Below are 27,997 nucleotides of genomic sequence, written 5' to 3' on the forward strand. Positions count from 1 at the left end.
AGCCTGATCTCTGGTAATCCTCGGGAAGTCAGCCTGGGCATCGGGGCTGAAAACATTCATTCATTAAACTCGTCATCAGCGCCCTCTCGCCGCCGCCCGGGTCAACACTGCGCCAGAGCCATTGTCACACTGATCCTAGTCCGTGCTGCACTCGCACATTTCCGCAGATGTCGGCAGGTAGCCGTTTTACACACTAGCAGGTTCTTACAACCCGTGACGGATCGGTAACTGCTATCCGTAGCACATTCCTACCGGGAGCAATTTAATACACCACCCCGGCCAGACATTTGCAGGGTGCCCTCCTGGTGCAATCCGCCCTAGGATGCAAGCTCCTCAAGGGAGGGCAGGATCCTACCGCCCTGTGTGTGACCAGCTCCAGGCCCAGCTGAAGGGATGGCTAAATAATAACGATGGACCCGCCCCATTTCCAGCCTTACAACGCTCCCGTCGCCACCCAGTTCCTCTGTGTGAGCTCCCAGCCCGGCTCCTGGGGAACGTCCCGCGTAAGCGCTGCCGGAAGGGACGGGGTTCAGCGGCCCCGCTGCCTACGGCATCTGCGTTAGCACTTGAGCCCGAGTGGGGAGCTGCCAGCGCGGTGAGTGGGGCCGCGGCTCTGCCCTTCCTGCGGGCGCTGCAGGGGGAGCGAGGCGCCTCTCCGGGCTCCCAGCGCGTGGGTGTCCCGGCGCCCGCGCCGCTTTGCCGCTAGCGCCAGCCGGCGCCTTCGCTCGTGTCGCTCCCCTCGGTTGCTGTGCTGTGCTGTGCTGTGCTGGCGGGAGGGCGCTGGCCCAGGCCGGGAGAAGAGGCTGGGGCTGCAGGAAGGAAACCGGCCCAGCGCTGCCCGGAGTGCGGGGCACCCGCCGGGGGGGGATCTTGGCGACGAGTCGCTTTTTAATGCGGATTAGTGGCCCTGAGTTGTGTGTCTAGACGGGCTGAGAAGCGACTGCCCCCCGAGGTGTGTGTGATGAGTTGCCCGGGGAGTGGAGGACCCCGATCTCGAGTTCTAACCGTGGGCTCTTTGTTGAGGGGTTAGCCGGCGTTTCTTGCACTGTAGAGTTGGAGGCGTTGGTCTGGCAAAACAAGCCTTGAGGTTGGCAGCTTGTGTTTTTGAAAGGGAGGGGTAAGGTGGAGGATGAGAGGCCGGTAAGGGTTCCGTGGGAGAGGATTCTGGTGGCTACATTTTAACTGCTTGATACCAGTAAAGGTAGGAGATCTTCGTTTCTACAGTCTTATCACCCCTGGAGAAATTCCTAGTTCTCTGCAGCTGTCTGACTCCTGCAATGCTTGTACAGTGCCTTACAGCTGGGCAGAAAATCTCCCAGCAATTGCATGCATGCAATGTCAGGATTGCATTTAGCAGGTCTAAAGACCTGTTGCCTCTGACCATTTAAGTGTCAGGTAGAATGGGAACTAGCTCAGCTGGTTCCAGTAGTCCTCTCTACCGTGGCCCAGGACAGCATTCCAAAATATCTCAAAATCCACTTTTTCTGGAGCTAGTGCTAAGAACCCTGGATTAGGTACTTAGAGTACAATACCGTTGGGATTCAGGAAGAAGCGCTGGTGTTCTACAAGTGGGGCAAAAGGTGCTGTGCTTTTTAACCAATATTGGCATAGCCATCTTGGATGCAGTTGAACCAGTTTATGCGTAATCTACTTCTGTCCAGCTCGTTCAGCTACCAACTCTCTAATTCTCTGGTGTATACATAATCTAATTAACTGGCTGGGACCCACCTAAATTTAGTGTTCACAGCTCTTATGTGCTGATGCTATGTGTATTTGGGGAACTAAATGATGAACCTGATTTCAAAGGTGGCAAACGTACAAAGCTTGCAGTTAATGTAAACATTTGTGCTGGAGGAAATGTTGGCTGTATGTATGAGATACCTATTTCAAACTGCTAAATTAGTCTAGTGAACATCAAAAAGCCTATGTGACTATGGTAGAAATACACAAGAACCTAAGAAGAGTGATATCTATTCCATACAAGCCAAATATATGTTTGTTTCTGTAAATGACGTGACATCAGAAACCTCCATTAAGGTTACAAAATTTAAATACCACATTCTTTAAAAAAACCATAAAAACACCACCCTGCTATCTTTCTACCCCACTATGAAAGCGAAGATCATCCATCTGATTCTTGGAGAATTGAAAGCTATGCTTATCAAAAGTTTTGTGTAAAAAATACAATTTGTGTTCAGTGGAGTTAATGGAACAGAAAAAATGAGTAATTGAGAAACAACAACAGAGGTTTTCTCTTTCATGTTCAATGAACGAAATATTTATGGTTCACAATTTTGCAACATTCCAAGTCTTCTCACATTGTTTTTATTTTAAAAGTAAACTAAATGTAATTATGTTACTCATTTCCTGGCTCATAATACCCAGTCAGAAGCTTAAACTTGTTTCCCTAATTTCTGCCATGTTCTTTTTGGCGATCCATATTTCCACATGAAAGTTCTGAATGGGTCTGGAAAAAGTGAGACTTAATGTCTTGGTTAAAAGGCTTTCTGAAATGACTTGCTCTGTTTCAATAGCCATCTAATGCCTTCCAAGGAAAGTAACTGCTTGTGCCTTCATGAAAATAAGGCAGTAGTAGTAATCTGAGAGCACCAACTCGCTAAATTTTACTGAACTTTGCTCAAAGAATCAAGAATCCAAGTAGTTTTATCAGTCACTATTTGTGTACCACTATTGTCTGTATACATAGCAGTGTACAATAAATGAAGTACTTTATTTTTTTTGGCGGGGGGCGGGGTTTATGTAGGACTCTGGAAAGCTTTGTATTTTGGGTACACCAACGTCATGGTCCAATTTCTCAAAGGAACCTCTACCCAGTTTCTAAAATACATGCAGTCTGGAACTAAGATAAATTATATGCACTTGCCACACAAATGAGGAGTGTCCCAAATTTAAAAACTTAGTCTCAGTACTGAAAGTTGAACTCTGGACCCCAGTACGCTGAACCTTCACCTGAGGAAGGTAAAACAGTATTTCTACTGCATGTTTGGTTAACACACAAGTAGATCTTTTAATTTTAAGGAAGGGTTTTGTTTGGTTATACATTGTAAAGGGTACAAACAGTTTTTACATTGTAGCTCATCTGCAAAAAGCCAGCAGAGATGATGAAGTTGTAGAAGTTGCAATGTTTTGTTGGATCACGCACATCGAGCAAGGGTTCAGCGCCACATAGACTCGGAAACCTATTGAAGCAGAAAGAGGGCTGTGGATAGTGCATGGCTGATAAACAAAAAGTTACAAATACAAAAAACAATTTCATCTCTTTTTAAGAAGATGACAGAGTTCTGAGACCCGTCATTTAGCTAGAATGGCACTTGTGGATGCATTTGCAAGTGCTAATATACCGTTGAAAAAACTTGATCACCCAAAGCTGTATGAGTTCATTTAGTGGAATGTACAAAATGCTGGTTGCTTACCAACTATGACTAAGCTACGACAGGACTACCTTTCACAGGTTTTTGCTACACATTTGAGTAGATGAAGTCTCAAATTAACTCATGGGAGTCTTTCGCAATGATTTTGGATGAGCAAGACAACTTAGTACTGCGTGTTCTGTTTGATTTTATTTCTGATAGGGCCAAAGATGTACAGACAGGAAAGTTAAGAACAGTTCTCACCAATTGCATTTACTTGGAGGCTGTTAACTACACTACAGTTTCTCTAGCGATAATTAAAATAATTTCAAAATATGGTGCAAACTTTGACAAAGTATCTGCTTTCATAAGTCACAATGCAACTTGCATGATAAAATCTCTCAGATGTGTTCTCCAAGGTGTATTGCCAAATGCTGTCCATATTACATGTAATGCACATATAATTTCTCTTGTCAATGAACTGTGGAGATGCAAGTTCAGTAAAGTTGATAAACTGGTCAGCTACGTTAAAGAGATCTTTAAAACACTGCCCTAGCTGCAAACTTCAGTACAGGCAGAACATTGCAAACATGACTGAAATCAGGGAACAAACTATTGCAGTTCCCCCAGAGCCACTAATTACTCTCTGGAATTCCGGGTTTAGGGCTGTACAATACCATGCAGTTCACCTGAAGTACTACTCTGAGTTCCTCTGACAATGAAAATGCAGGTTTTAACTGAACTTTCAACCCTTCTAAACAATGCTCAGCTGAATGAGGAAGTTCAGTTCATTGCCAAGAATGCCACAGCACTGGTGGACTTAATCACTTGGTTCAAAAGTCAACATGTCGCAATCCACCAAACATACAGCAAAGGAATGGATGTACTGTTCTGGGCTGAAGTGCAGCCAAACGAAAATCACTTGGACAATGCTGAGTTAAATATCAGTGCTCAGCCGGTATTTTCTTGCATGGCAAAGAAGCTCAGACAATACTACTGCTACGGGGAAGAGTCAAGCAATGCAGCAAAAACGGCTCAAAAGTTTCAACAACCTGCAGCAGGGTTCCTAAAAGCTGAGCATATTTTTGACCCTGTGTCACGGAGTCCCTGGGCAATGCTCTGGAACTGCTCCCTACGAAGACAGTCAGGACTCTGGGGGAGTCTCCTTCTGTGAGCAGACTGTCTTCAGGACACACAGCTCACACAACTTCCATCTTCCTGGGTCTGAACTCAGCGCATTCAGCATCCTCTGCCCCTCCATGCGCTTCCCACAGTGAGTCCGCCCAGGCGGGGTCCTGGGGAAGCCAGAGGGTCCTGCACTCCAACTTCGCAGTCAGACGTGACTCTCAGCCAGCCAGTAAAACAGAAGGTTTATTAGACGACAGGAACATGGTCTAAAACAGAGCTTGTAGGTACAGAGAACAGGATCCCTCAGCTGGGTCCATTTTGGGGGGCAGTGAGCCAGACAACCCCGTCTGCACTTCACTCCATGTCCCCAGCCAGTCCCAAACTGAAACTCTCTCCAGCCCCTCCTCCTCTAGTCTTTGTCCCTTTCCCGGGCCAGGAGGTCACCTGATTCCTTTGTTCTCCAACCCTTTAGCTCTCACCTTGCAGGGAGGAAGGGCCCAGGCCATCAGTTGCCAGGAAACAGGGTGTTGGCCATTCTCTGTGTCCAGACCCCTGCACACACCTTCCCTCTAGGGCTCTGCAATGATCATACACCTTTATCCCACCACCTAGATACTTAAGAACTGCATAGGGGAAACTGAGGCACCCCCACAATATTCAGAGGAAACATTAAGAACTGTCCCGCTTCGTCACACCCTGCACAAATGCACCTGTTGATGGATTTAACCTTGCTTACTACAATTCCTGGCTTTGACAAGTATTATTGGCTGGAGATCCCTGCTTACAAAGATATTGCGAAAGAAGTGGACTGTAGTTTGGAACTCAGTGGAAGGCAGAATCCCCCACCTCGCAAGGCTAGCTTGGCACTGTCTGACAATTCCAGTGAACTCTGTGGATGCGGAGAGAGTCATGTCTAAACATGGACAGGTGTTTCAGCGCAGTGACAGGGAATGAAGAAAGACACAGTTGCTGGATGCTCCATGGTGACATTCAACTGATGACATTAGAAACCAGAACTTTTTTTTTTTTTCTCATTTGCTTTTGTTAACTTAAGGCAGTGGCTCTCAAGTTTGAGGCTGCCAATTGAGATCGCTACCCTGCAAAACTGTCTCAAAAAATGCCCATATCTACCAACCAGGGAGTTGAGCCCTGAGTGTTATTTGCTGCTGTAAAGTGTCAATCAGTTAATCCTGTCAAGTTCACATGACCTTTCTTTATTTTATTGAAACAAGCTAATAATTGCATCTGGAAGGACGGGGCACACACACTGCACTGTGACCTCCGCCCTGCAGCTGCAGATCTCTCAGGGCAGGAAGTGGGTGTGGGATGCAGAACTTTCTGTAACCAGGAAAGGTAGCAAGAGCAGCTGTGCAGAGAAAAAGGAAGTCCTGTCCCTCTCCAGCCTGGTCGGGACCAGTTGACCCTTGCTGGGGCACTCCCAGCAGGATGGGGGGAGATCAGACCCACCTCCAGGAACCTTCTGCGGCCGCAGGAAGCTCTGCGGCTGCTGCCTTCAGAGCCCAGCTTCAAAGGCAACACAGAAGTGAGGATAGCAATCCCCTGACCCCCCTACAACAGGTTTGCAACCCCCACCTGCCCTGTGTTGGGTCGGGACCCCCACAGTCACAACACTGTGAAATTTCAGATTTAAACATCTGAAAATATGAAATTTGCCAATTTTCAAATCCTATGGCCATTAAATTGACCAGAATGGATCATGAATTTGGTAGGGCCCTACCTATTACTCTTTAATAGTTTCCACTGTATTATGTTCCACTGTATTAGTTTCCACTGTTATATGTATTCACAGAGGGGATATGTTTAGCAATATTTTTTTAAAATTCTAAAATATTTGAAGTTTCACTGTTGCTGGTTTGTTCTAAATGGTAAATATTCATCATTGGCAGGTATCTGAAAAATATTCTCCAAGATGAACTTCTTCCTGGAAACACTCAAAGTCCTGGTGCTCTCAATATATTTCCTGTTGGAATCTCTAGTGTTGTTGTTTGTTCCTGTGCGAAAGAAGAATGTTGCTGGTGAAATAGTACTTATAACAGGAGCCGGAAGTGGAATTGGAAGACTTCTAGCATTAAAATTTGCCCGCCTTGGAGTCACCCTTGTTCTCTGGGACATTAATCAAGAAGGTAACAAGGAAACAAGTAAACTAGCTAGAGAAAATGGAGCCGTGAGAGTGCATGCATACTTGTGTGACTGCAGCAAAAGGCAAGAGATCTACAGAGTGGCAGATCAGGTAAAATATTACATGTTCATGTTTGGTGGGTTTTTTTTTTAGCCCATAAAATACTCTCTTATCATAAAGCACTGATCTCTTATCTAGATGTTGTTGAACAGAGGTCATGGATCCAGAGCTCAGTCAGTCATTCCATATTAATCCAGTGCTGTGTACATTACCTATCTTTACACACTTCAGTTTCTAGCATCAGCTTGTTCAGCTCCCTCTGCTTCTGCCAAAAGTGGGAGAAACACTTAAGCATTGTCCTTTTTAATAAAATTATCTACTACAAAGTGGACCCTAACTCAAATAGATTAGCTCTTCACCAACTAGTTCACTTACTGAACATGAAGTGTAATTAATATACTGACTTAAGTTAAAGCAACAATTAATGCTTGAACTACTGCAAAGAATGAGCCTTAGAAGTAGCAGTATCTTTTGAAATGGACTAACAGTTTGCACAAATTTAGAATAATGCATGAGATTAAACCCTGGATTTGTGCTGGAAATGGCCCACCTTGATTATCATACACATTGTAAGGAGAGTGATCACTTTAGATAAGCTACTACCAGCAGGAGAGTGGGGTGGGGGGAGAGAAAACCTTTTGTAGTGGTAAACACCCATTTTTTCATGGTTTGTATGTATAAAAGCATCTTCTGTATTTTCCACAGTATGCATCCCGATGAAGTGAGCTGTAGCTCACGAAAGCTTATGCTCAAATAAATTGGTTAGTCTCTAAGGTGCCACAAGTACTCCTTTTCTTTTTGAGATTTTCAAGGACTTCATAGATATGCTTTGATCAAATATATCAGAGGCTTAAATATTGCAGTCTTTCCCTCCTAAAGAGAATTAGTTCCTACAAAGCAAGTACACTGTCAGCAATTATATGTAGAGTTGGTACCAATGCCGAGAGTTAAGATTGCTTAACATCCTTTCCATTATAAGAACCTGTTTGCTGCTGCTTAAAATGCTGTTAAACCTGCCTTCTGGGCTGAAAATTCTGAGTCTGCTTCAGGCTAAATGTTTTGAAAGTTTCAGCTAAAATAGTTCAGCTCTTTCTGGGAACAAAGAGGGAACTACATTGTTTTACCCATGTTAAACTTTTTTTAAAAAAAGTTCATTTGAGAAGCTCTAGCACCTGAGGGACTCAGTTTGGCAAAAAGGTTGGCTTCATGTTGGGTTTTTTTTTTTTTTTTGTGGTTGGTGAAAATCTGTCCAAACTTGGCTAAGTTATAAGCCTCTACCAGTTGGAAGCCTCCATATGATAAGTAGAGACTCCTTTGAGGCCACCAGTATTACTTTCAGAAGAGCCTGTTTGCAACGAGCATGCTTCTTTATCTCGTAGCTCCTACATGTTGGCTGAATTGCACTTCGGCTGTGCCTGCAGAGTAGCTAAATATCCTTCACCCTAGGGCTTCAGGGACTGAGCAGGGTTCTTCCTGTAACTGATCCTCCTGGATGCTGGGGGCTACTGTGGCACCAGAACTAAGAACAGGAAGACTCCTTTGATCTCATTGTCCCCATTGCACCCAGGTAGCATGGAGAGGGAGGTGACAGCCTGACTTAAGAACATAAGAATGACCATACTGGGTCAGACCAAAGGTCCAGTATCCTGTCTTCTGACAGCGGCCAACGTCAGGTGCTTCAGAGGGAATGAATAGATCAGGGCAATTATCGAATGATCCATTCCCTGTCATCCTGTCCCAGCATCTGGCAGTCAAAGGCTTAGGGACACCCAGAGCATGGGGATGCATCCCTGACCATCTTGGGTAAAAGTCATTGGTGGAGATATCCTCCATGAACGTATTTACTTTTTTTTAAAACCCAGTTACACTTTTGGCCTTCACAACATCCCCTGGCAACAAGTTCTCCAGGTTGACGCCTCTTTGTGTGAACAAATACTTCCTTTTATTTGTCTTAAATCTGCTGCCTATTTCATCAGTTTCTGCAGATGGGAACCCTCTAGGACAGCAGTTCTCAAACTGTGGGTCGGAACCCCAGAGTGGGTCGCTACCCCATTTTAATGAGGTTGCCAGGGCTGACTGAGACTTGCTGGGGCTCGGGGCTGAAGTCCGAGCCCCACCATCTGGGGCCCAAGCTGAAGCCTGAGAGATTCAGCCCTGTGCAGCAGGGTTCAGGTTACAGGCCCCCGGCTGAGGTTGAAGCCCTTGGGCTTCAGCTTTGATCCCTTCCCCACCCAGGGTAGTGGGGCTCGGGCTTTGGCTCCGGCTCCCCCGCCCAGGGCAGTGAGAATCAGGCGGACTCAAGCTTCGGTCCCCCCTCCTGGGGTCATGTAGTAATTTTTGTTGTCAGAAGTGGATTGCAGTGCAATGAAGTTTGAGAACCCCTGCAGTAGGAGGCAGTGAAACTGCCAAGATTCAGTTCTGCTTCAGCTTGAGGACTGCTAATGAAGAACACTAGAAAGGCTTCTCTCCTATGAGCAACAACACAAAGGATACAATCCACCCCTACCTTGGGAACCAGAAAAAAAACAGTTGTGGCAGTATAAAGACTGAAACTGCAGGGCCTTTTATGATCTCTCCTTGCAGAAATCACACAAAGGGAAGGCTGACTATTAAAGCAGCTATAGCTTTAAACAGTTCTCCCTTCACCAATGAAGTAACCAACAGGGGAGCAGGGCCCACCCAGTAGAAAGTAGAGTAGGGCCATCCCCTGCTGCTAAGAATCAATTTTGGAACTCCGACTCAGAAAACAACCCCCTCCACCTGCATTATCTCCTACTGTTCTGGTCCTCCCAACCCAAGAGGAAGCAGAGCGAGGTCCGTATTTCATTGCTGGGTACCAGAATTACATCTGTTGACAGGCTACCTTAAGACCAACCTTCTTCCAACAGTCTAATGCCTGTGCTTATTTTAAAAAATAGGGTTCCAAGTCCAGCCAACGAGGCTAAACAGGCGGTCGCGCAGCTTACAGGGAACACTGTGCTGTTGCTGTGTAATGGGTGTCTCAGACTTGCTGTACTGTAGGCATCTGACACCATTTTTTTAATTTTTTTTTTTAACAAAAAGCTCTTTAACAGAATTCTCTGAGGCATTAAGGAGCCTTGCTGCTGCTTCCTATGAATCTGTCACTCCACTAGACTTCTACCATTGCCAGTTAGAACCATTTCTCTGCATTCCTCCCCAATACAAGGCATAAATAGGAAGAAATAACTGAGGAAATGGAAGCATGCGTCCAGAAAAACGATTAACTGGTCAGATGAAGTGTGGTACAAACACCCTGGACCACAGCCTCATGCTGATCTGTAATCAATAAGTCCTTCACCATTCGCTGTTGACATATTACCGTACTTGGTCTAGGGGTCCCAGAAACCAACAGGTCCTGCCAGGTCAGCTCACCTCATCTCTTTGCTTCCCCCCATCTACTTGCCACACACCCAGAAAGGATGAGTCTGAAATGGAGTGGGCATTTTTATACCTGAGAGAAAGGACCAAGGCTTTCTTCATCCTACTCCACAAAAGAACAAAAAAGCAAACCAAGGATGGCTTGTGTCAGCTGGGTTAAACAAACTGACATTAACTTTTTAAAGGTTTCAGAGTAGCAGCCGTGTTAGTCTATCCTCAAAAAGAAAAGGAGTACTTGTGACACCTTAGAGACTAACAAATTTATTTGAGCATAAGCTTTCGTGAGAAGAGCCATCTGTGAACAAGGTGGTCAATTTGCCAATTTTTCTTTGCTTTCTGACTGTTATCTGACACTCTTCTGGGGCAGGGAAGAGATCACCAAATAATCAGAAACCAAGCGCAGGGCCAAACACACAGCACCCTCTTTCCAAGAACTTGGTCTATTCACACAAGTAGCAGTTGGGGTCATAACCTGTGACTCTGACCCCTACCCTTCTGGTGTGATTAAAAACATAATAGTGACCTACTAAATGGGACTGACACCTCCTTTGTGGGGAAGCTGCTACTTGCCTTAAAATATCCTTAAGTCCGGGGTGGCCAACCTGTGGCTCTGGAGCCACATGCAGCTCTTCAGACGTTAATATGCGGCTCCTTGTATAGGCACTGCCTCTGGGGCTGGAGCTACAGGCGCCAACTTTCCAGTGTGCCGTTGAGTGCTCACTGCTCCACCCCTGGCCAATGTTCCCTCTAATTTTTTTTAAAGGCCCTGTGCGCAACAAAATTTCTTCTGTGCAAATTTTTGTGCTTGCGGTGTTTAGGATCTGTGTGCATGCACACAGCTTAGAGGGAACAGTGCCCCTGGCTCTGTCACGGGCCCTGCCTCCACTCCACCCCTTCCCGCCCTCTCCCCTGAGCCTGTCATGCCCTCGTTCCTCCCCACTCCCTCCCAGAGCCTCCTGCACCCAACGAAACAACTGATTGGGGGGGGGGTGCTGATCGGTGGGGCTGCTGGTGGGTGGGAGGTGCTGGGAGTGGGTGGGGGGGAGCTGATGGAGGGCTGCTGATGTATTATTTTGGCTGTTTGGCAAGGCACATTGATAAATTCTGGTTCCTTCTCAGGCTCAGGTTGGCTTTGGTCTGACCAGTTTGAAAGAAGCCATTGTTTGATGTTAGAGACTTCTCAAACTGCTGCCCCGTTACCCAGTACCTAACCTTCCTGTTCTACAGGGTTGCCTAAAAACACAAGCTGTACTACTTTAACCATACTGGTATGGTCGATGTAGTTATACTGCTACAAAGTGTTGTATGCTGTGTCAAAGGGTGTGCCTGCCCTGTAGCACTTCCTGCTGTCCAGCATGTCTCTGTATGGTTTCTGTCCAGTTCTTTCATTGTTTGTCTGTTGCATAACTAATTCTCCAAGATTTAAATCTACTAAGGTGGTGGAGTAAGTTTGGTTCAAGAAGTATAGATTTCACCATCACAACTCTTGATAGGTGATTCCTTGCCAGACAGAATACAATCAAACAAAGTTGTCTTTTTAAACATCTTAAGATCTGTTTCTTTATCTGGTGATGGTGGGTACTATTAGGACAGGAATGCCTTCTTAACAGCCTGATATTTCATTGATTTAATGTAATTTAGCGGGAATGTGAGGATGTGACTTTTTCTGCTTTTTAGCTCATGGCTCCTGCTGTCCTAACGTGGCTGCAGAGAAAGCCCTCAGACCTTATAATCCCTAACTAGAATAGTTACAATACCAGTTTGAAAACCAGTGTAAGCAAACTACAGGTTTAAGCAAATTAATTCAGAAGCTAGCAAAAAAGGTCTTCCCATACCATCTTTTAGGTGCCAGGAGCCTTCTGCTGCATTTCAGGCTGGGACAATGGTCTTATTACAACAAAAAAAAAAAAAAAAAGAGAGGAAATAACAGCTGCACCTGTGTGTGTATACGCACTTTTCTCCACCCTTAATAATAGGTCAAATCCTCAGATTGGTGGGGATTGGATAAATATAGTAAAGCCTACTCTACATTTAACAAGTTACTTCTAATTATTAACCTTGCCTACAAATACCTGAGGAAAATTTTGTAATACAGAAGCAATTAGGTTCTTTCTCCTCCCTCCCACCCCACGCCGCCATAGGGAAAACTTATATACACTTCTCCGCCTAATTCTCAACACACCTGCCATTGTTAATTGTTTTTAATATTATAGTAGTAGTATGCAGTATAGTAGTGATTGTGCAAATAGAGGAAGACGTGGTGCATGCTTCAAAGAGTTTACAGTCCTAAATGACACAGGTGGGGGAGAAAACAAAAAGCAAAGTGGTCAGAGTGGAGAGAGGCATTGTCTTGTCCATTTTGTTTATACATTTCCTCAAACGTCCCCTCTATCTAGTCCCTTTTGTGAGTCTCTTTGCTTTATAACCTTTTCCAGCTCCTTCTTTGGTTTTTTCCTGATCTGTCTACCAGGTATGTTTCTCAATCTCCTTAATAGCCTCAGGAATGTAAGATAATGGAGAGGACTTGTTTGGTAAATCTTTCTCTCCATTCCACTCCCTTACTAGATGTTGCCTATGCCGCCTGAATTCTTAAATGCATAACCGTGTAATCTTTACATTCTCTTAACATGAAAGGTTCTAGTTTTCAAAAAACCCCACCATAGTTGTGAGTCTCAAGGAAAAACTGAAATTATGTGATCAGGAACTACTTGACTAGACAACACAGGAACACCATTTCTCATGGACTCTAGTGGCTCTTGTAACGTGAGCAAAGACTGAGACCAGAGTATATGCACATCTTGCAGGATACACTTTTGCTACATAGCTAAATTAGCCCCACCCATGCTGCAGAACCTCTTTGCTACAAAGGATTACACATAATAAGTGTCAGACGCAGAACTAAAACCCAGATATCTTGATTCTGCCATTGTAAAAAAGCAACTTTGTGTATCTGGGATTTATTACACATGGAATTTCATGATCAATATTGTACGAGCAATCCAAACGAGCTTGCCATAGGTGGCTGAATAAGTTCAAAATAGCTTGTTTTAAATGCAGCCTGTCTGAAGTGTCTGCCAACGATCAGGCTATTCAATTTCAGCAGAATCTTAAAATCTTGTCATTGACTGGGCTTTGTAAAGCATCATGCGTATCTATGCTGCTGTATAAATAATGACTAAGCATGTGAGAGCCTGGTGTGTTGCATGGTGCTCAGCTGGAATGGAGTCAGAGGGATTGAAGTGTGTTGGCCACTGCCCATTCCTGAAGGAGGATTCTGGGCCAAATAGTGGTGCTACGTAGGAGTTGATTAACGCAATCTATAGAGCCAATTGCAGTGATTTCAGTGATTTATTACAGGGATACAAGATCTCCATGCGGATTGCCCTGTCCTCCCATGGATCCAAGGGAACTGCTAAATTTGGCAGACTTCTTCTCAAGGAAGCAGTTTGGGAGGGGTGTTGCCTGAAAAGGACACTGTGTACATGTGTGGGTGTAATCCCATCTCTATCTATAACGTACATTGTACTCCTTTTTACTATCTCCAGTAACACAAGCCGTAACTTCAAGATTACATTATCTGAGCACTGATATAAACTATGTACTTCTAATTTTAAGAACTGTTCTAAGACCTTTTATTCAACTTTCTTTATCCTGTCCCTTTGTAGAAAACATTCATATTTGTATTTTTAGTTGCCAGGTTGTGTTTACAGGCAACTAAACAGGCATCTTCCACTTGTAAGATGAGCACGCTCAGTCTGGAAGTGACTAATAAATACAGAACTACACTTTGACAATTTCTTCTATACAAAAAAAAAAAAAAAGAAAGAAAAATGGGCTACCTCCTCCTTCATACTCCCTGGCAAATATTATGCCAGTTTCTCATAAGTTAGTATTATAATGGTAGTTATCAAGCATTGGACTTGCTAAAATTAAAATGATTTCTTAATTTTTGTGCAGAGAATCAACTAAGTTAAATTCTGTTTTATAAATAGAATGCTTACCTCCTTTTACATTCTTTATTGAAGGTATACAATTATCCTGCAGCAACTTCTAGCACATGAAAGGATAAAAGAAAAAAATTATAAAGCAAATACACTAGACTTATTTATAAGGGATCCACAAAAATTACACATGAAATTGCTAATGTACAAATAAGCTGTCTAAACTGAGCATGCGTAGCTTGTGTGATTTACAGCTTGTATTTTAGCACTTAATCTGTCAACAGTCAGGCGTCTACGTTATTTTATCAAGTGTGTGTATATAAGGATAATAGAAAGTGCACAACACAGAATGAGTCTCTTTAACTTGCAGTCAAAATGAAGTTACAGTTGCAGCCACATCAGTAATTTGACTGTATTACGTGTCACAGTTCAGGGCAGTGACATCTATATTCCCCCTCATGGTCTAGTAAGAGCAGCATACTAGGTTCTTGGTTCGTCAGCCATCACCTTTCTTGGGCAGAGACCCATGTCTCTCTACTTCCTGACCAAGGTATTTCCAGATTGCACAGCTCCCTGCCTCTACTGTGACCCCTTCCTTCCTCACCACCCCAATAAAGCCAGGCTGCTTAAGCCAGCGCACTTGACTTTTCTCCTCTGAGATGGTAAACAAGGTAACTGCCACAGTTAGGCTTCCACACAGCTCTTTCTAAGCAAGCATCTTTATTCTTAAACATTTCAGAGAAAGCATATTCAAAACAATAAAAGAAGATGTATGCATGTTAGTAAGCTTACCCAGAAATCACTCCTGACTCCAACAAGGGCTCTGGCTGGTGACCAGTCCTTCAAACCCCACCCAGGAGTTTTCTTGTAGCGATCAGTTCATCAGTCCTTTTGCTCAGAAGGAGAACTCCAAAGAGTGTCATTTACTCCTTTTTGTTAGGTGTGTGTTTGTATTTTTTGTTTTTTAGCTGTCTTCATCGAACAGGTTTCAGAGGGGTAGCCGTGTTAATCTGTATAAGCAAAAACAACAAGGAGTCCTTGTGGCACCTTAGAGACTAACACGTTTATTTGGGCATAAGATTTTGTGGGCTAGAACCCACTTCATCAGATGCATAGAATGAAAAATACAGGAGCAGGTATAAATACATGAAAAGATGGGAGTTGCCTTACCAAGTGGGAGGTCAGTGTAACGAGACAATTCAGTTAGCAGTAGGATACTAACTTCTGCTACTGTTACTCACGCCTTCTTGTCAACTGTTTGAAATGGACCACTCTTATTACAACTACAATAGTTATTTTTCCTCCCTTGGTATCCTACTGTTAATTGAATTGTCTAGTTAGACTGACCTCCGATTTGGTAAGGCAACTCCCATCTTTTCATGTATTTATACCTGCTCATGTATTTTCCACTCCATGCATCTGATGAAGTGGGTTCTAGCCCATGAAAGCTTATGCCCAAATAAATTTGTTGGTCTCTAAGATGCCACAAGGACTCCTCATTGTTCTTTCATGTAACAGGTGATCAGGCCCCCCCCGCCCCCCCGGGAAGCTTCAAAGGCTGAGTACAGAAGTGGGAATTTGCAACCTTCTTCTCCAAAGAATTCTACTTCACACATATTGTCACCCCTACATTGTTCAAGGCAGTCTTTTGAAGCTCACAGTACTTTCCAAAGATTGCATTAATCCTGTCTTCCTCCTAAAGAAGTTCTATACAATCCCACAATAATACATAAACATTTGCATTTTTTAATACAGTGAACTCCTAAAATACTTAAACTTAGGTCTTGTCTACAGTACAAAGTTTTGTTGGCAAAAGTTATGCCACTTTAATTAAACTGTTATTGCATGTCCACACTATGCTCCTTGTGTCAGCAGAGTGCATCCACTCTAGCAGCTCTTGCAATAACACAGAGAGCACTTCACTGTGGGTAGCTATCCCACTGTGAAACTGGGGTGCTTTGGGAAGGGTTTACAATGCCTCATGGGGCAGGTACAGCATCACATGACGCAGGTTTCTCAATCCCCGTCATTCCATGGGCATTCTAGTAGACTGTCAGCTGCTTTTTCAACTAAAGTGTGGGGGAGGGAGAGGAGAGTGGCGTGAGCAGGGGAGAGACAGAAACCTGTGTATGTTGCGGGAGAGTGTGTATCGGCATGCTGGCTGTTTAAGTTCAGACAGCAGGCTGACCAACCTATCCTGTGGTAGGGGGTGGGGGACACCCCCACACACATCAGCCCCCAGCTTTGCATGGCACAGCAGTTTCTCTCTTCCCCCCTCTCTGCCTGCCTGCCTATAGTTCTGTGATTCACTCCGAGTTCTCCCACAGCCTCTTCAGCTGTCAGGAGCCACATCCTGAGCAGCTCTGTGAGCTCTCCATGCTGAGGAATGTCAAAGCAGTACAGCAGTCGTCCAGGGCCTGCTCCCTGCAGCAGCAGTCTGCCTGCAGCTGTGTGCCTAGTGCAGGGCAGAACAGGAGCACTCCACCTTAACGATTTGAACGGAGCAGCACACTCAGCTGTCCCATACTTCCTGGAGCTTGAAAGTTGAGGGGCTCATGCCTGCAGGGCAGCAGAGATCAAAACAGTGAGCAGAGTGGTCATGGCAGGCATTATGGGATACTGGAGGAAGCCAGTTATGTCGAGGTAACGTGCAGCAGTGCCTAGACTGACGCTTTGTCACTTTCATTTTTGCCTCAAAAAGCTTTACGCCTCTCGTTGAGATAGTTTTGTCAGCAAAATAGCGGAGTTTTACCGCAAAAAGGAGCTCTGTAGTGCGTACACCTCCCCTGTTTTGTAAGCAAAAGGCAGCTTTTGCTGACAACTTGTAGTGTAGACAAGGCCTTAATTCAGTAAGGATTTGACCAAGATATTGCAGGAAACTGCCATAACTATCTCATTACCTTTCAAGAATGTTAGTTACACAAACATCTTTAGAAGACCAAGAAAAATCTTGTGATCTTTGGAGAAGCCACAGAGGATTCTCCTATCTCCTCCTACACAATCCTTAAAAGGTTTGTTGGGGAGTCCTTATGCCCCACCATCTGCAAGCCCTAAGGGTAGGTCTACACAACAAAGAAAAACTCGTAGTTGGCCCGTGCCAGCCAGCTCAGGCTCAGGCTGCAGGGCTGTTTCGCTGCTGTGTAGACTTCCGGACTTGGGCAGCCCAAGCCCTGCCAGCCCAAGTCTGTTGTCACGGGTCAGCCATGGCTTTTTCTTTGCTGTGTTGACATACCTTAAGAGGCTTATCAGGGCCTCATTGTCTCTGGGGAGGTTGAATATGTCTGTTTGTGAGCTCATAACACCTTAATTGAAGGTACTGAATATGTCAAAGGTTTCCCTTATTCAAAATATTCAAATTTTGTTTAGCTTCAGTGAAGTCTGACTGAAAACTTCCCCTCTTCCTCCAAAACTCATTGGCTTTTTGTGATGACCATTTACACTAACTCTCCTGGCATCATGTTCTTCCTGCCACCTTTATGGTATATAAAGTGTGGGTTGCTTTTTATTAAATAAAGCCCAATAATTCCCCTTAGCAGGTCACATTTAAATTACAGACCTGTAAAGTTGTTGTCTGCAGAGTTCTAACACTTGACTAAAGGAAAAAGTTGCAGAGTGAAAAGACTTTGGTTTTATGAACTACTTTCTCACTGTCTAGTATTGTAAAATTAGCAATGTTGCAACTTCCTGTAATATAAACGAATAACTAAACATACTCTCTTTCTTTTGGCCTGGAATAACATCTTGATTTGGTTGCCTTCCTTTAGGTTAAAAAAGAAGTTGGTGATGTTAGTATCCTAATCAACAATGCTGGTATTGTAACTGGAAAGAAGTTCATTGATTGCCCAGATTCACTTGTGGAGAAAACCATGGAGGTGAACACCATGGCACACTTCTGGGTAATATACAGATATTCTTTTTTTATAGGGAACTGTGAAAGAATGTTGGCACTTAAGTCTGTTTTGGAAATGAGGGGGGAAATCGCTTATATAATTGCTGTTTAACTGGGTGAGCTTGTGAGGCCCTACACACAACTCGATGACATTTGTTTGTGAGTTCCAGAAATAGAGGGTGGCCCACAGAAAGCTTGTGGGAGAGAGTTAAGGGATATGTTTAGCCCCTTGTGTGGGCAATCACTTCTGCCTAAAGAAGCAATAAAGTATGTGACCCCCTTAGTATTGGTTGCCTGATATTAAGAGAGACTTCTGGGAAATGTAAAGCTGAAAAGTACTGTTATTGTGGGCAGTCTGGTGCTATAGTCCTTGATATGAACTGACTCAGAGCAGGACTGCCAAAGCTGCCATAAACTGGCTACTTCATCAACCATTAGCAGAAAAGAGCCTGGTTCATGTGCTTCCATGGGTTGGGTCAGAACTTGTTCTGATTGCATTCTGTCACCTGTTTGCCACTGGGAACTTGCACTATTACAGTGGATCCTCTAAAGCACTCTTACTTGGTGTCTTAAATGTCAAACTGACATACGCTGGCATGATTGATTTGAAGACTTTTATCTTAAATTAGTCATTTGATTTGCATTTCGCTATGAAGGAGATGAACCGATATTGTAATAAAGAACTGAAAGTGAATTATAATTAATAAAGAAGGAATGGTGGATTAAAACATGCTGCTTTGTTTCCGTTTGCTGGAAAACGTGGAAATGACACAGAGTAGATAGCTGAAATCAGCAAGTGATAGCAGAAAGATTAGGAGTTCAGTTTTCCCTTCTCAGCTGCTATTTTTAAGATGGAAGCCTATTTGGAAAATGTTGCAGTACTGAGCTCCTGGGTGTGGGGAATTTACAGCTTCCCAGGACTTCAGCTGATTGCTGCCAGCGAGATTGCAATCTAATTTCTGACTCCCCCTAGTGGATGACTACAACATCAAGAAAACTATGGAAACTTATTGGAGAGTCCTTAAGAGATCCACCTTGGCGGATTCAGTTAGTAGACGAAGTGGAAATACATATTAGTTAGGACAGGAACTATCTTATTAGCCTCTGTAGAATGAGGGGAAAGCATTAAGACTTAAAAGGTCTCCTTAATAGGTGGCACTTTTTCAATAGTAATGTTCTAACTAATTGCACAATTAAATCACTTTAAGTAATGTTTAACTGTAAGTGTGGGTTTCAATGTGTTTCATAGACTTACAAAGCCTTCCTTCCAGCCATGATGGCCTCTAACCATGGACACTTGGTTAGTATTGCAAGCTCAGCAGGACTGATTGGAGTCAGTGGGCTAGCAGGTTAGTGTATTCAAGATCATTCTAAATGGAATCTAAAGGTATGTTCTTGGTTATGTACTTCAACTACAAGCCACCTAAATAAAATGGTCTGACTTTCAAAACACCTGTACACTTAATGGCTCCCACTGACCTCAATGGGATCTAGGTTCTCAGCACCATTAAAAATTCTTTTCACCTTTTATTAAAGGATTGGTGGGGGGATGGAGAGGGGAAGAAGAGAACAGTTAAAGCATTTGAAATATAAAGTGTTAAGTAGGGCTTTTATTATAACATCATGTGGCTTTAGCTGGAGCGTTTGTAGAAGGAATATCCACCCCTTCCTCCTCTCCCCTCATTTGAGAGTATTTTAGATAGTATTAAAGATAAGTACTATACCTTTCTGGGGGGAAAGAGAGGCTAATTGAAATGGTTGGAGCTGCTCCTGTTACGAAGTCTGATCCTCTTGTTTAGAAGATGAAGCAGGACACACAATGGGAGAGAAAAGAACAGCTAAAATAGAAAGTGCAGCTTCTGCGTCTTTGATGTTGACTTTTACTTGAAGCATTACTGCTGGAAAAACACACGCATGGCACATTGTCTTACTAGCCACCCTGAGATCTGGCAAACTTGTACCATCATCTGGCCATTTAGGACATTTGCTTTTAGCTTCCTTTCTGATAACAGGCTTACAGTTGTGTTGCAGAACATGTAGGTGTGGCTGGCTTAGCCATTCTTAGCCACAGAAGGTAAAAGAAAAGAAATACGGTGAGGAAGGGAAAAGACACATGGTGCGGGAGGGAGGAGTCTCACATATCAAATGATAGTTGGGGTTTACCCAGAGCCAGTGGAGGTGACAGAGTCATCTGAATCCCTCTCTCTCTGGCCCAGTCTGGTCAGGACATGTCTCAGGATTAGAATGACAAAGGCCCAGTGCTGTCACGGTGGATTCTTTGTCCTAGGAGACAGTTGAGGTAGCAGCTATGATGGTAAAGTTTATCCCTTTCCTGTCTGTCAGACAGCTTTTGGTGGTGGGGAGTCTTTTCTTTTAAGGACCCCAAAAGGGAGCAACGGCAGTGTAGCTCATCCCCTTCATTATTTTGTTCACCAAGTAGGCCTAATTTTTGACACACTGATGGGTTCATTAATGTCTGGTCCCACACTTTTTTTGTTGACCAAGCATAATCTTAATACTGTCCTTGAATTATATAATTCAGCCTTTTTGTATGAACTAATTTAGTCTGTCTCCCTTTCATACCTATTCACATCAGCATTTGTTATAGGTTATTATGACAATTCGTAAACTTACGCTCACTTTTTTGCAGTTGAGCTCACAATTCAGATAAATTTGTAGACGCAATTATTCTAACAGTACCCAGACTACTCTTGTTAGAGCATAATTTTGCCAGACTTTCTTCTCAGACAAGAGGTTGTGCTTGGTTTGCTCAGCATGAGACACTGGACTAAAACCATGTAGTTATGTTGTTTGCAAGAGTTGTGAGATTCTTCTCTTAATAAAATAATTAACTGCAATAAATAACTCTTCATCTTTCTTCACTTACAGATTATTGTGCAAGTAAATTTGCAGCAGTGGGCTTTGCAGAAGCAATTGGTTTAGAAATGCTGGCTCTGGGGAAGACTGGCATTAAAACCACTATTGTGTGTCCTTACTTCATCAACACAGGAATGTTTGATGGTTGTAAAACCAAGTGAGTGAATTTGTGGGTTCTGTGTGTAATTAGTATATGGCACGTCAAAAATGTTTGATTTAAATACATGATTTATGAAAGGTAATTAGTAATCAGTAGAAATGACATAATCTGAAACTGTTATAAGGTAGGTTTTTCTCCATTGTGCCATTTTTAGGGCTCATAGACAAAGCCCAATGATTGCCAGACTGCAGAATCTAAGACTCTTTAATTACATTTCTAGCCCCTATGGTAAGAATATGAATTTTCCAAATTTCAATCTAGTGTAATCTAGTGAAGTGTTCTCTTCTTGATTCTGCAAATAGCCTGAAACAGTAACTCTGAAAAAAATGTAAACTGCTACTCAGATTATTAACTCCACAACCTAGTGATGGTGTCACTTTAATTGTCAACACATTTAACTACTTTGCTGCTCATTTGAGAGAGCACAGACTACATGTTTCTTTTCTCACAATCTCATGCCTTCTCCCTAGATGCCAAAAGCCTCAACTGTCTCCTATTTGGCTGCTAAATCTCCACCTTCCTCATGACAGCTTCAGTAGTGTAGCTCGTCATTGTCAGTACAACCTTTCATGGGATGTTAAACACAGAAAATGTAGAAGCAGAATAAGCTTATCTAAATAAAAACTTTGCTTGATTTGAAGATAGCAAGAATTGAGCTCACAGGCACCAATACCAAGTGAAAAGAAGACAGTGGCTGTTCACCACTTTCAAACTGATTTGTCAGGTGTTATATAATTCCATGAACAGAACTTCATTTTGTAATGTTAGCTTCTAAGTTAGGCCTGGTCTACACTGGCGGGGGGATCGATCTAAGTTACGCAACTTCAGCTATGTGAATAATGTAGCTGAAGTTGACGTACTTAGATCGACTCACCGCGGTGTCTTCGCTAGGGTGAGTAGACTGCTGCCACTCCCCCGTCGACTCTGCCTATGCCTCTCGCTGAGCTGGAGTACAGAAGTCAACAGGAGAGTGCTCGGGGGTCGATTTATTGCATCTAGACTAGACTCGATAAATCAATCCCCGCTGGATCGATCGCTGCCTGCCGATCCTGCGGGTAGTGTAGACATACCCTAAGAGGCAAAATCTTTTGTAAAATGGGGTATCCTCCTTTTGTAAGGAGCACAACTTTAAACTTGAACCTGTCTTGTTCTAAATTTGAAGTTATCCAGATGAAACAGAGGGGAAAGTTTTGACAATATCATATTAATAACCATATGTTTTTTTCAAGGTGGCCACGTCTACTTCCTATTCTAGATTTGGACTATGCAGCTGAGAAGATTGTGAGTGCTATTCAACGGGAGCAAGAGCTTCTGATGATGCCACGAAGCCTGTACTTTTTTTGTTATATGAAAAGGTAGGGATGGGATTTCTTCTGTCAAATGCATTATGTTTAGTTGCATGATTACACACTCTACATGCTACAATATCAAATGATTACTTGGGCTGTCAAGTCTAAGCCTACCTAGATATTTACCTTCATGAGTTTCAAGTTGCTTTTAAGTTTTAGATAAGTTGTTGCTACAGGAAGGCTTCCTCAGGTGGTGGTCTTGGATACTTTGCATGTCTACATGTCTTATACCAGACTCTGAAGGTTCCCAGTAAGGAACACTTCCCCATAGCTATACATATTTAAATAATCTGTAAAGGGAAACTGTTAGTGTTGACTGAACAAAACTGCAACAGAGTTTTCTTCTTGGCTGTGTAGAGGTCTGCCCTTGTAATACTATTGAGCACTCATGCAGGTCAGTAGGAGTTGCTCGATGCTCAGCATTCTTGAAAATCTGGCCACTGAGTTAGGTGGCCAAATATGGATTTAGGAGCCTATCTTTAGGCTTTTTTTTTTTTTTTTTTAAATCTTGGCCCATCGTTTGATTCTAAATCTCTCTCCTTAAACTAAAGGGAGCCAAGAGTACTGTTACAGTGGATGTGTTAAATAAAGCAGTGCAGGCACAAATGGGGACACAGAACAACCCCTGTAACAGCACAGAAACTAGAATCAGTCAACAAAGATGGCTGTAGCACATAACTTCTAATGTTAGGGATAGCAGACAGGTGGAGAGGAGCCACCTGAATCTCAGAAGGATTTGTGAAGGACCTTGAAAAGAAAGGGAGTACTGTACCAGAAATGCCCCTACTTATACAGCCCAAAATGCCATTGGCCTTCTTGGCAACAAGGGCACACTGTTGACTCATGTCCAGCTTCTCGTCCACTGTAACCCCTAGGTCCTTTTCTGCAGAACTGCTGCCTAGCCATTCGGTCCCTAGTCTGTAGTCGTGCATGGGATTCTTCCGTCCTAAGTGCAGGACTCTGCACTTGTCCTTGTTGAACCTCAATCAAATTTCTTTTGGCCCAATCCTCTAATTTGTCTAGATCCCTCTGTATCCTATCCCTACCCTCCAGCGTATCTATCTCTCCTCCCAGTTTAGTGTCATCTGCAAACTTGCTAAGGGTGCAATCTGTGCCATCCTCCAGATCATTTATGAAGATATTAAACAAAACCAGCCCCAGGACCGACCCTTGGAGCACTCCGCTTGATACCGGCTGCCAACTAGACATGGAGCCATTGATCACTACCCGTTGAGCCCGACAATCTAGCCAGCTTTCTATCCACCTTATAGTCCATTCATCCAGCCCATACTTCTTTAACTTGCTGGCAAGAATACTGTGGGAGACCATGTCAAAAGCTTTGCTAAAGTCAAGGAATAACACATCCACTACTTTCCCCTCATTCACAGAGCCAGTTATCTCATCATAGAAGGCAATTTAGTTAGTCAGGTGAATCCATGCTGACAGTTCCTGATCACTTTCCTCTCCTGTAAGTGCTTCAGAATTGATTCTTTGAGGACCTGCTCCATGATTTTTCCAGGAACTGAGGTGAGGCTGACTGGCATGTAGTTCCCAGGATCCTCCTCCTTCCCTTTTTGAAAGATGGGCACTACATTAGCCTTTTTCCAGTTGTCCAGGACCTCCCCCGATCGCCATGAATTTTCAAAGATAATGGCCAATGGCTCTGCAATCACATCTGCCAACCCATTTAGCACTCTCAGATGCAGTGCATCCAGGCCCATGGACTTGTGCTCGTCCAGCTTTTCTAAATAGTCCCGAACCACTTCTTTCTCCACAGAGGGCTGGTCACCTCCTCCGCATGCTGTGCTGCCCAGTGCAGTAGTGTGGGAGCTCACCTTGTTCGTGAAGATGGAGGCAAAAAAAAGCACTGAGTACATTAGCTTTTTCCACATCATCTGTCACTAGGTTGCCTCCCTCATTCAGTAAGGGTCCACACTTTCCTTATCTTTCTTCTTGTTGCTAACATACCTGAAGAAACCCTTCTTGTTACTCTTAACATCTCTTGCTAGCTGCAACTCCAAGTGTGATTTGGCCTTCCTGATTTCATTCCTGCATGCCTGAGCAATATTTTTATACTCCTCCCTGGTCATTTGTTCAATCTTCCACATCTTCTAAGCTTCTTTTTTGTGTTTAAGATCAGCAAGGATTTCACTGTTAAGCCAAGCTGGTCGCCTGCCATATTTACTATTCTTTCTACACATCGGGATGGCTTGTCCCTGTAACCTCAATAAGGATTCTTTAAAATACAGCAAGCTCTCCTGGACTCCTTTCCCCCTCATGTTATTCTCCCAGGGGATCCTGCCCATCAGTTCCCTGAGGGAGTCAAAGTCTGCTTTTCCGAAGTCCAGGGTCCGTATTCTGCTGCTCTCCTTTCTTCCTTGTGTCAGGATCCTGAACTTGACCATCTCATGGTCACTACCTCCCAGGTTCCCAATCACTTTTGCTTCCCCTACTAATTCTTCCCAGTTTGTGAGCAGCAGGTCAAGAAGAGCTCGGCCCCTAGTTGGTTCCTCCAGCTCTTGCACCAGGAAATTGTCCCCTACGCTTTCCAGAAACACCCTGGATTGTCTGTGCACCGCTGTATTGCTCTCCCAGCAGATATCAGGGTGATTGAAGTCTCCCTTGAGAACCAGGGCCTGCGATCAAGTAACTTCCGTTAGTTACCGAAAGAAAGCCTCGTCCACCTCATCCCCCTGGTCCGGTGATCTATAGCAGACTCCCACCACGACATCGCCTTTGTTGCTCACACTTCTAAACTTAATCCAGAAACTCTCCGGTTTTTCTGCAGTTTCATACTGGAGCTCTGAGCAGTCAGACTGCTCTCTTACATACAATGCAACTCTCCCATCTTTTTTGCCCTGCCTGTCCTTCCTGAACAGTTTATATCCATCCATGACAGTACTCCAGTCATGTGAATTATATCATACTAGCATCCAGAAGCACCAGTGAAGATCACTGTTGCATTGCATAAACACAAAAATGCTGCTTCTGCCCTGAAGTGCTTGCACACCCTGGGTATTGTGACAAAGTTCCTGCTCTACCTTGGTGGGTCTTGTGCTTATTGGCAGATTTGTTCGCCTTGGAGCTTCACGACAGCCCTAGCTTGGCCGTTTTTCTGAATGCACAGTCTAGGTCAACTCCTCCTGTGTCTGACCAGGAGTTGGGAGGTTTGGGGGGAACCCGGGCCCTCCCTCTACTCCGGGTTCCAGCCCAGGGCGCTGTGGAATGCAGCTGTCTAGAGTGCCTCCTGGAACAGCTGTGCGACAGCTACAACTCCCTGGATTACTTCCCCATGGCTCCTCCCAACACCTTCTTTATTTTCACCATAGGACCTTCCTCCTGGTGTCTGATAATGCTTGTACTCCTCAGTCCTCCAACAGTCCACGTTCTCGCTCCTAGTGCCTCTTGCTCCCAGCTCCTCACATGCACACCATAAACTGAAGTGAGCTCCTTTTTAAACCCAGGTGCCCTGATTAGCCTGTCTTAATTGATTCTAACAGTTTCTTGATTGGCTGCAGGTGTTCTAATCAGCCTGTCTGTCTTAATTGTCTCCAGAAGGTTCCTGATTGTTCTGGAACCTTCCCTGTTACTTTACCCAGCGAAAAGGGACCTACTTAACCTGGGGCTAATATATCTGCCTTCTGTTACTCTCCTGTAGCCATCTGGCCCGACCCTGTCACAGTATGTTGAAGGCCAAAGGTAGTGTGTGCTGTTTTGAATGGCTGAGCATATCAATAGCCTATTTAATGCATGCTCTATTGTGGCTTATTTCTATTGGAGCATATTAATTTTATTGGAAGCTTGATGCAATATTATTCCACTGCTTTAAAAAAAAAAAAAAAAAAAAAAACTAGGATAAAACAGTAGGCTATGAAGACCTTTTTCCTTAGTGCTTTCAAAATATATTTGTTGTTTAGGCATTTTTTAAAGTTCCTGGACTATTTGAAGGCTGGTTGCACTCCCAGCAACAGTTAGAGGTCCAATACCTACTTTAAAATCAGTGTTTCTATTTTTTTTCTTTTAAATGTAACCATTCCCAGTTTGATTTTGACAGTAGAAATAGATTCTGTAAGTAGCAGGAAGTGCATAAACAGCTGATGAAAAGATAGCTTCGGAGGCGGGAGAAGGGCAGCCTAAAATTTTTTCCTCCTACCTTCTTTTCTCCATCCATCTCCCCTGATATCCCTCTTCATTTGCCCTTGCCTTTCTATTAGACATCTATTCGTAGTCCCATCTTAAACACTCTAGAGACACTGATCATCTAGGTGAACATGCATGAGACACGTTTAGGGAGGAGTGAAAAACTATTTCCACAAAAATCCTGTACTTCTTCAATTACAAATATATAATTTTTATAGCTGCTGCCACCACTTGAGTGAGTTAAATAGCTCTACAAAACTGCAAGTTCTGTTGTACAGATGGGTTATACTAACATGGGGAAATTTGGCTTCTGAGGTCTTGAGTTCAAAAATAATTTATTCCTAAGACTGACAGTTTCCAAAATAAATTGAGAAATTGGGCCCACTTAGATTGAGGAGTGTCTTTCATTTCAGTTTCTTTATGTACATTATCATGTGGCAGTATGTTCTAAAGGAATGTCCCCATTTAGTGACTTGGGTTCCTGAGTTCTAATCCTTGCTCTGATATTGGGGAAACGCTGCCTCAGTTTCTCTCTGTACACTGGGAATACTTGCTACCCCATAAATATATTCTGAAGACTGTTAGTACTGTACTTTAGAAGCTGTAAGGCTTTGTGTTATTGGGCTTAGCCACATGGATCACTTTTGTGATTTATAAGACTATGTAAATACTCTGGTGTGTTTTTTCCTTCAGTCTTTTGCCTGTGAAAATGGGAATACTCTTTGGAGACTACATCGGGGCCTTCCAGTTCATGGACCACTTCAGAGGTCGAGTGAAGAAGGACTGAAAATAAAGAATGAAAATATCCAATACTAGCATGTCTAAATTAATGGACCAGTTTAGAGTTTAAAAAATGGCCTGCTATTTCAGCGGCACAGAACCTGCCTTCTGTATAACTGTGCCTCATACTTTTGTTAGTTAACAGTTTTAATCAACAGTTTCCAACACGAGCTGTCTCTCCTTCATTTCCTGAATATCTGTTCTCGATGTGATGCCTGTACAGAGCTCATTTATCTAAATGAGTTCTGTTCATAGTCTCTTATCCTTATTGAATGAGTATGGGACACAAACTAATGACAATTGGCACCTATATGGGTATCCTCAGTTAAGAAACAGGGTGTAATGGGCTGGGAAGCTGAGTTGACTTTGCATGCCTTCAAGATAGTCCCCTCCAGAACAATATTGTTAGGGTTGTCTGAGAAAGCTTATCTTTGTCTTTGCCTTCACTGTTAGGTTGATGATTGGAAGTATTTAACTATCAATTTCCTGAGCTGTTTGGCATCTTTTACGAGCGCTAAAATTCACATTCAGAAAATTAAGTAAAATGGCAGTTGTACACACTGAAAATATTTTCCATAGCTGTGATGTTGATTCACTAATCAAATACATCTGAAGGGTAATAAACAATTTACTATTAATGTCTGTGGAAAAAATTCCAATAGCCAGTGATTATAAATGTGTCCCTTCCAGAAATGGGCTGATAACAATTGTACATGCTTGTCTGATTACAATTAACTTTTAAATAAATGCCCGTATTTTTAAT

The 27,997-nt window shown here is 43.5% G+C and overlaps 1 protein-coding gene across 5 annotated transcripts; it reads left to right on the plus strand.

Moving 5' to 3' along the window:
* Positions 1–131: 131 nt before the first annotated feature.
* Positions 132–27,996, plus strand: LOC102933472 (epidermal retinol dehydrogenase 2). 5 transcript variants are annotated; one of them, XM_027834644.3, is made up of 7 exons: positions 132–595; positions 6,407–6,750; positions 17,804–17,935; positions 19,178–19,277; positions 20,818–20,962; positions 22,195–22,320; positions 27,148–27,996. In XM_027834644.3, the coding sequence occupies exons 2-7, from the start codon at positions 6,430–6,432 to the stop codon at positions 27,239–27,241; spliced, it is 918 nt and encodes a 305-aa protein (XP_027690445.2). In that variant the 5' UTR covers positions 132–595; positions 6,407–6,429; the 3' UTR covers positions 27,242–27,996. The 5 variants fall into 5 exon arrangements, with proteins under 5 accessions (XP_027690445.2, XP_037748515.1, XP_027690451.2 ...); XM_037892587.2 differs by having other exon boundaries at positions 220–1,201; XM_027834650.3 differs by having other exon boundaries at positions 221–952.
* The last annotated feature ends 1 nt before the right edge of the window (position 27,997 follows it).

This window comes from Chelonia mydas, chromosome 2, assembly GCF_015237465.2.
Source record: "Chelonia mydas isolate rCheMyd1 chromosome 2, rCheMyd1.pri.v2, whole genome shotgun sequence".
NCBI classification, from domain to species: domain Eukaryota; kingdom Metazoa; phylum Chordata; order Testudines; family Cheloniidae; genus Chelonia; species Chelonia mydas.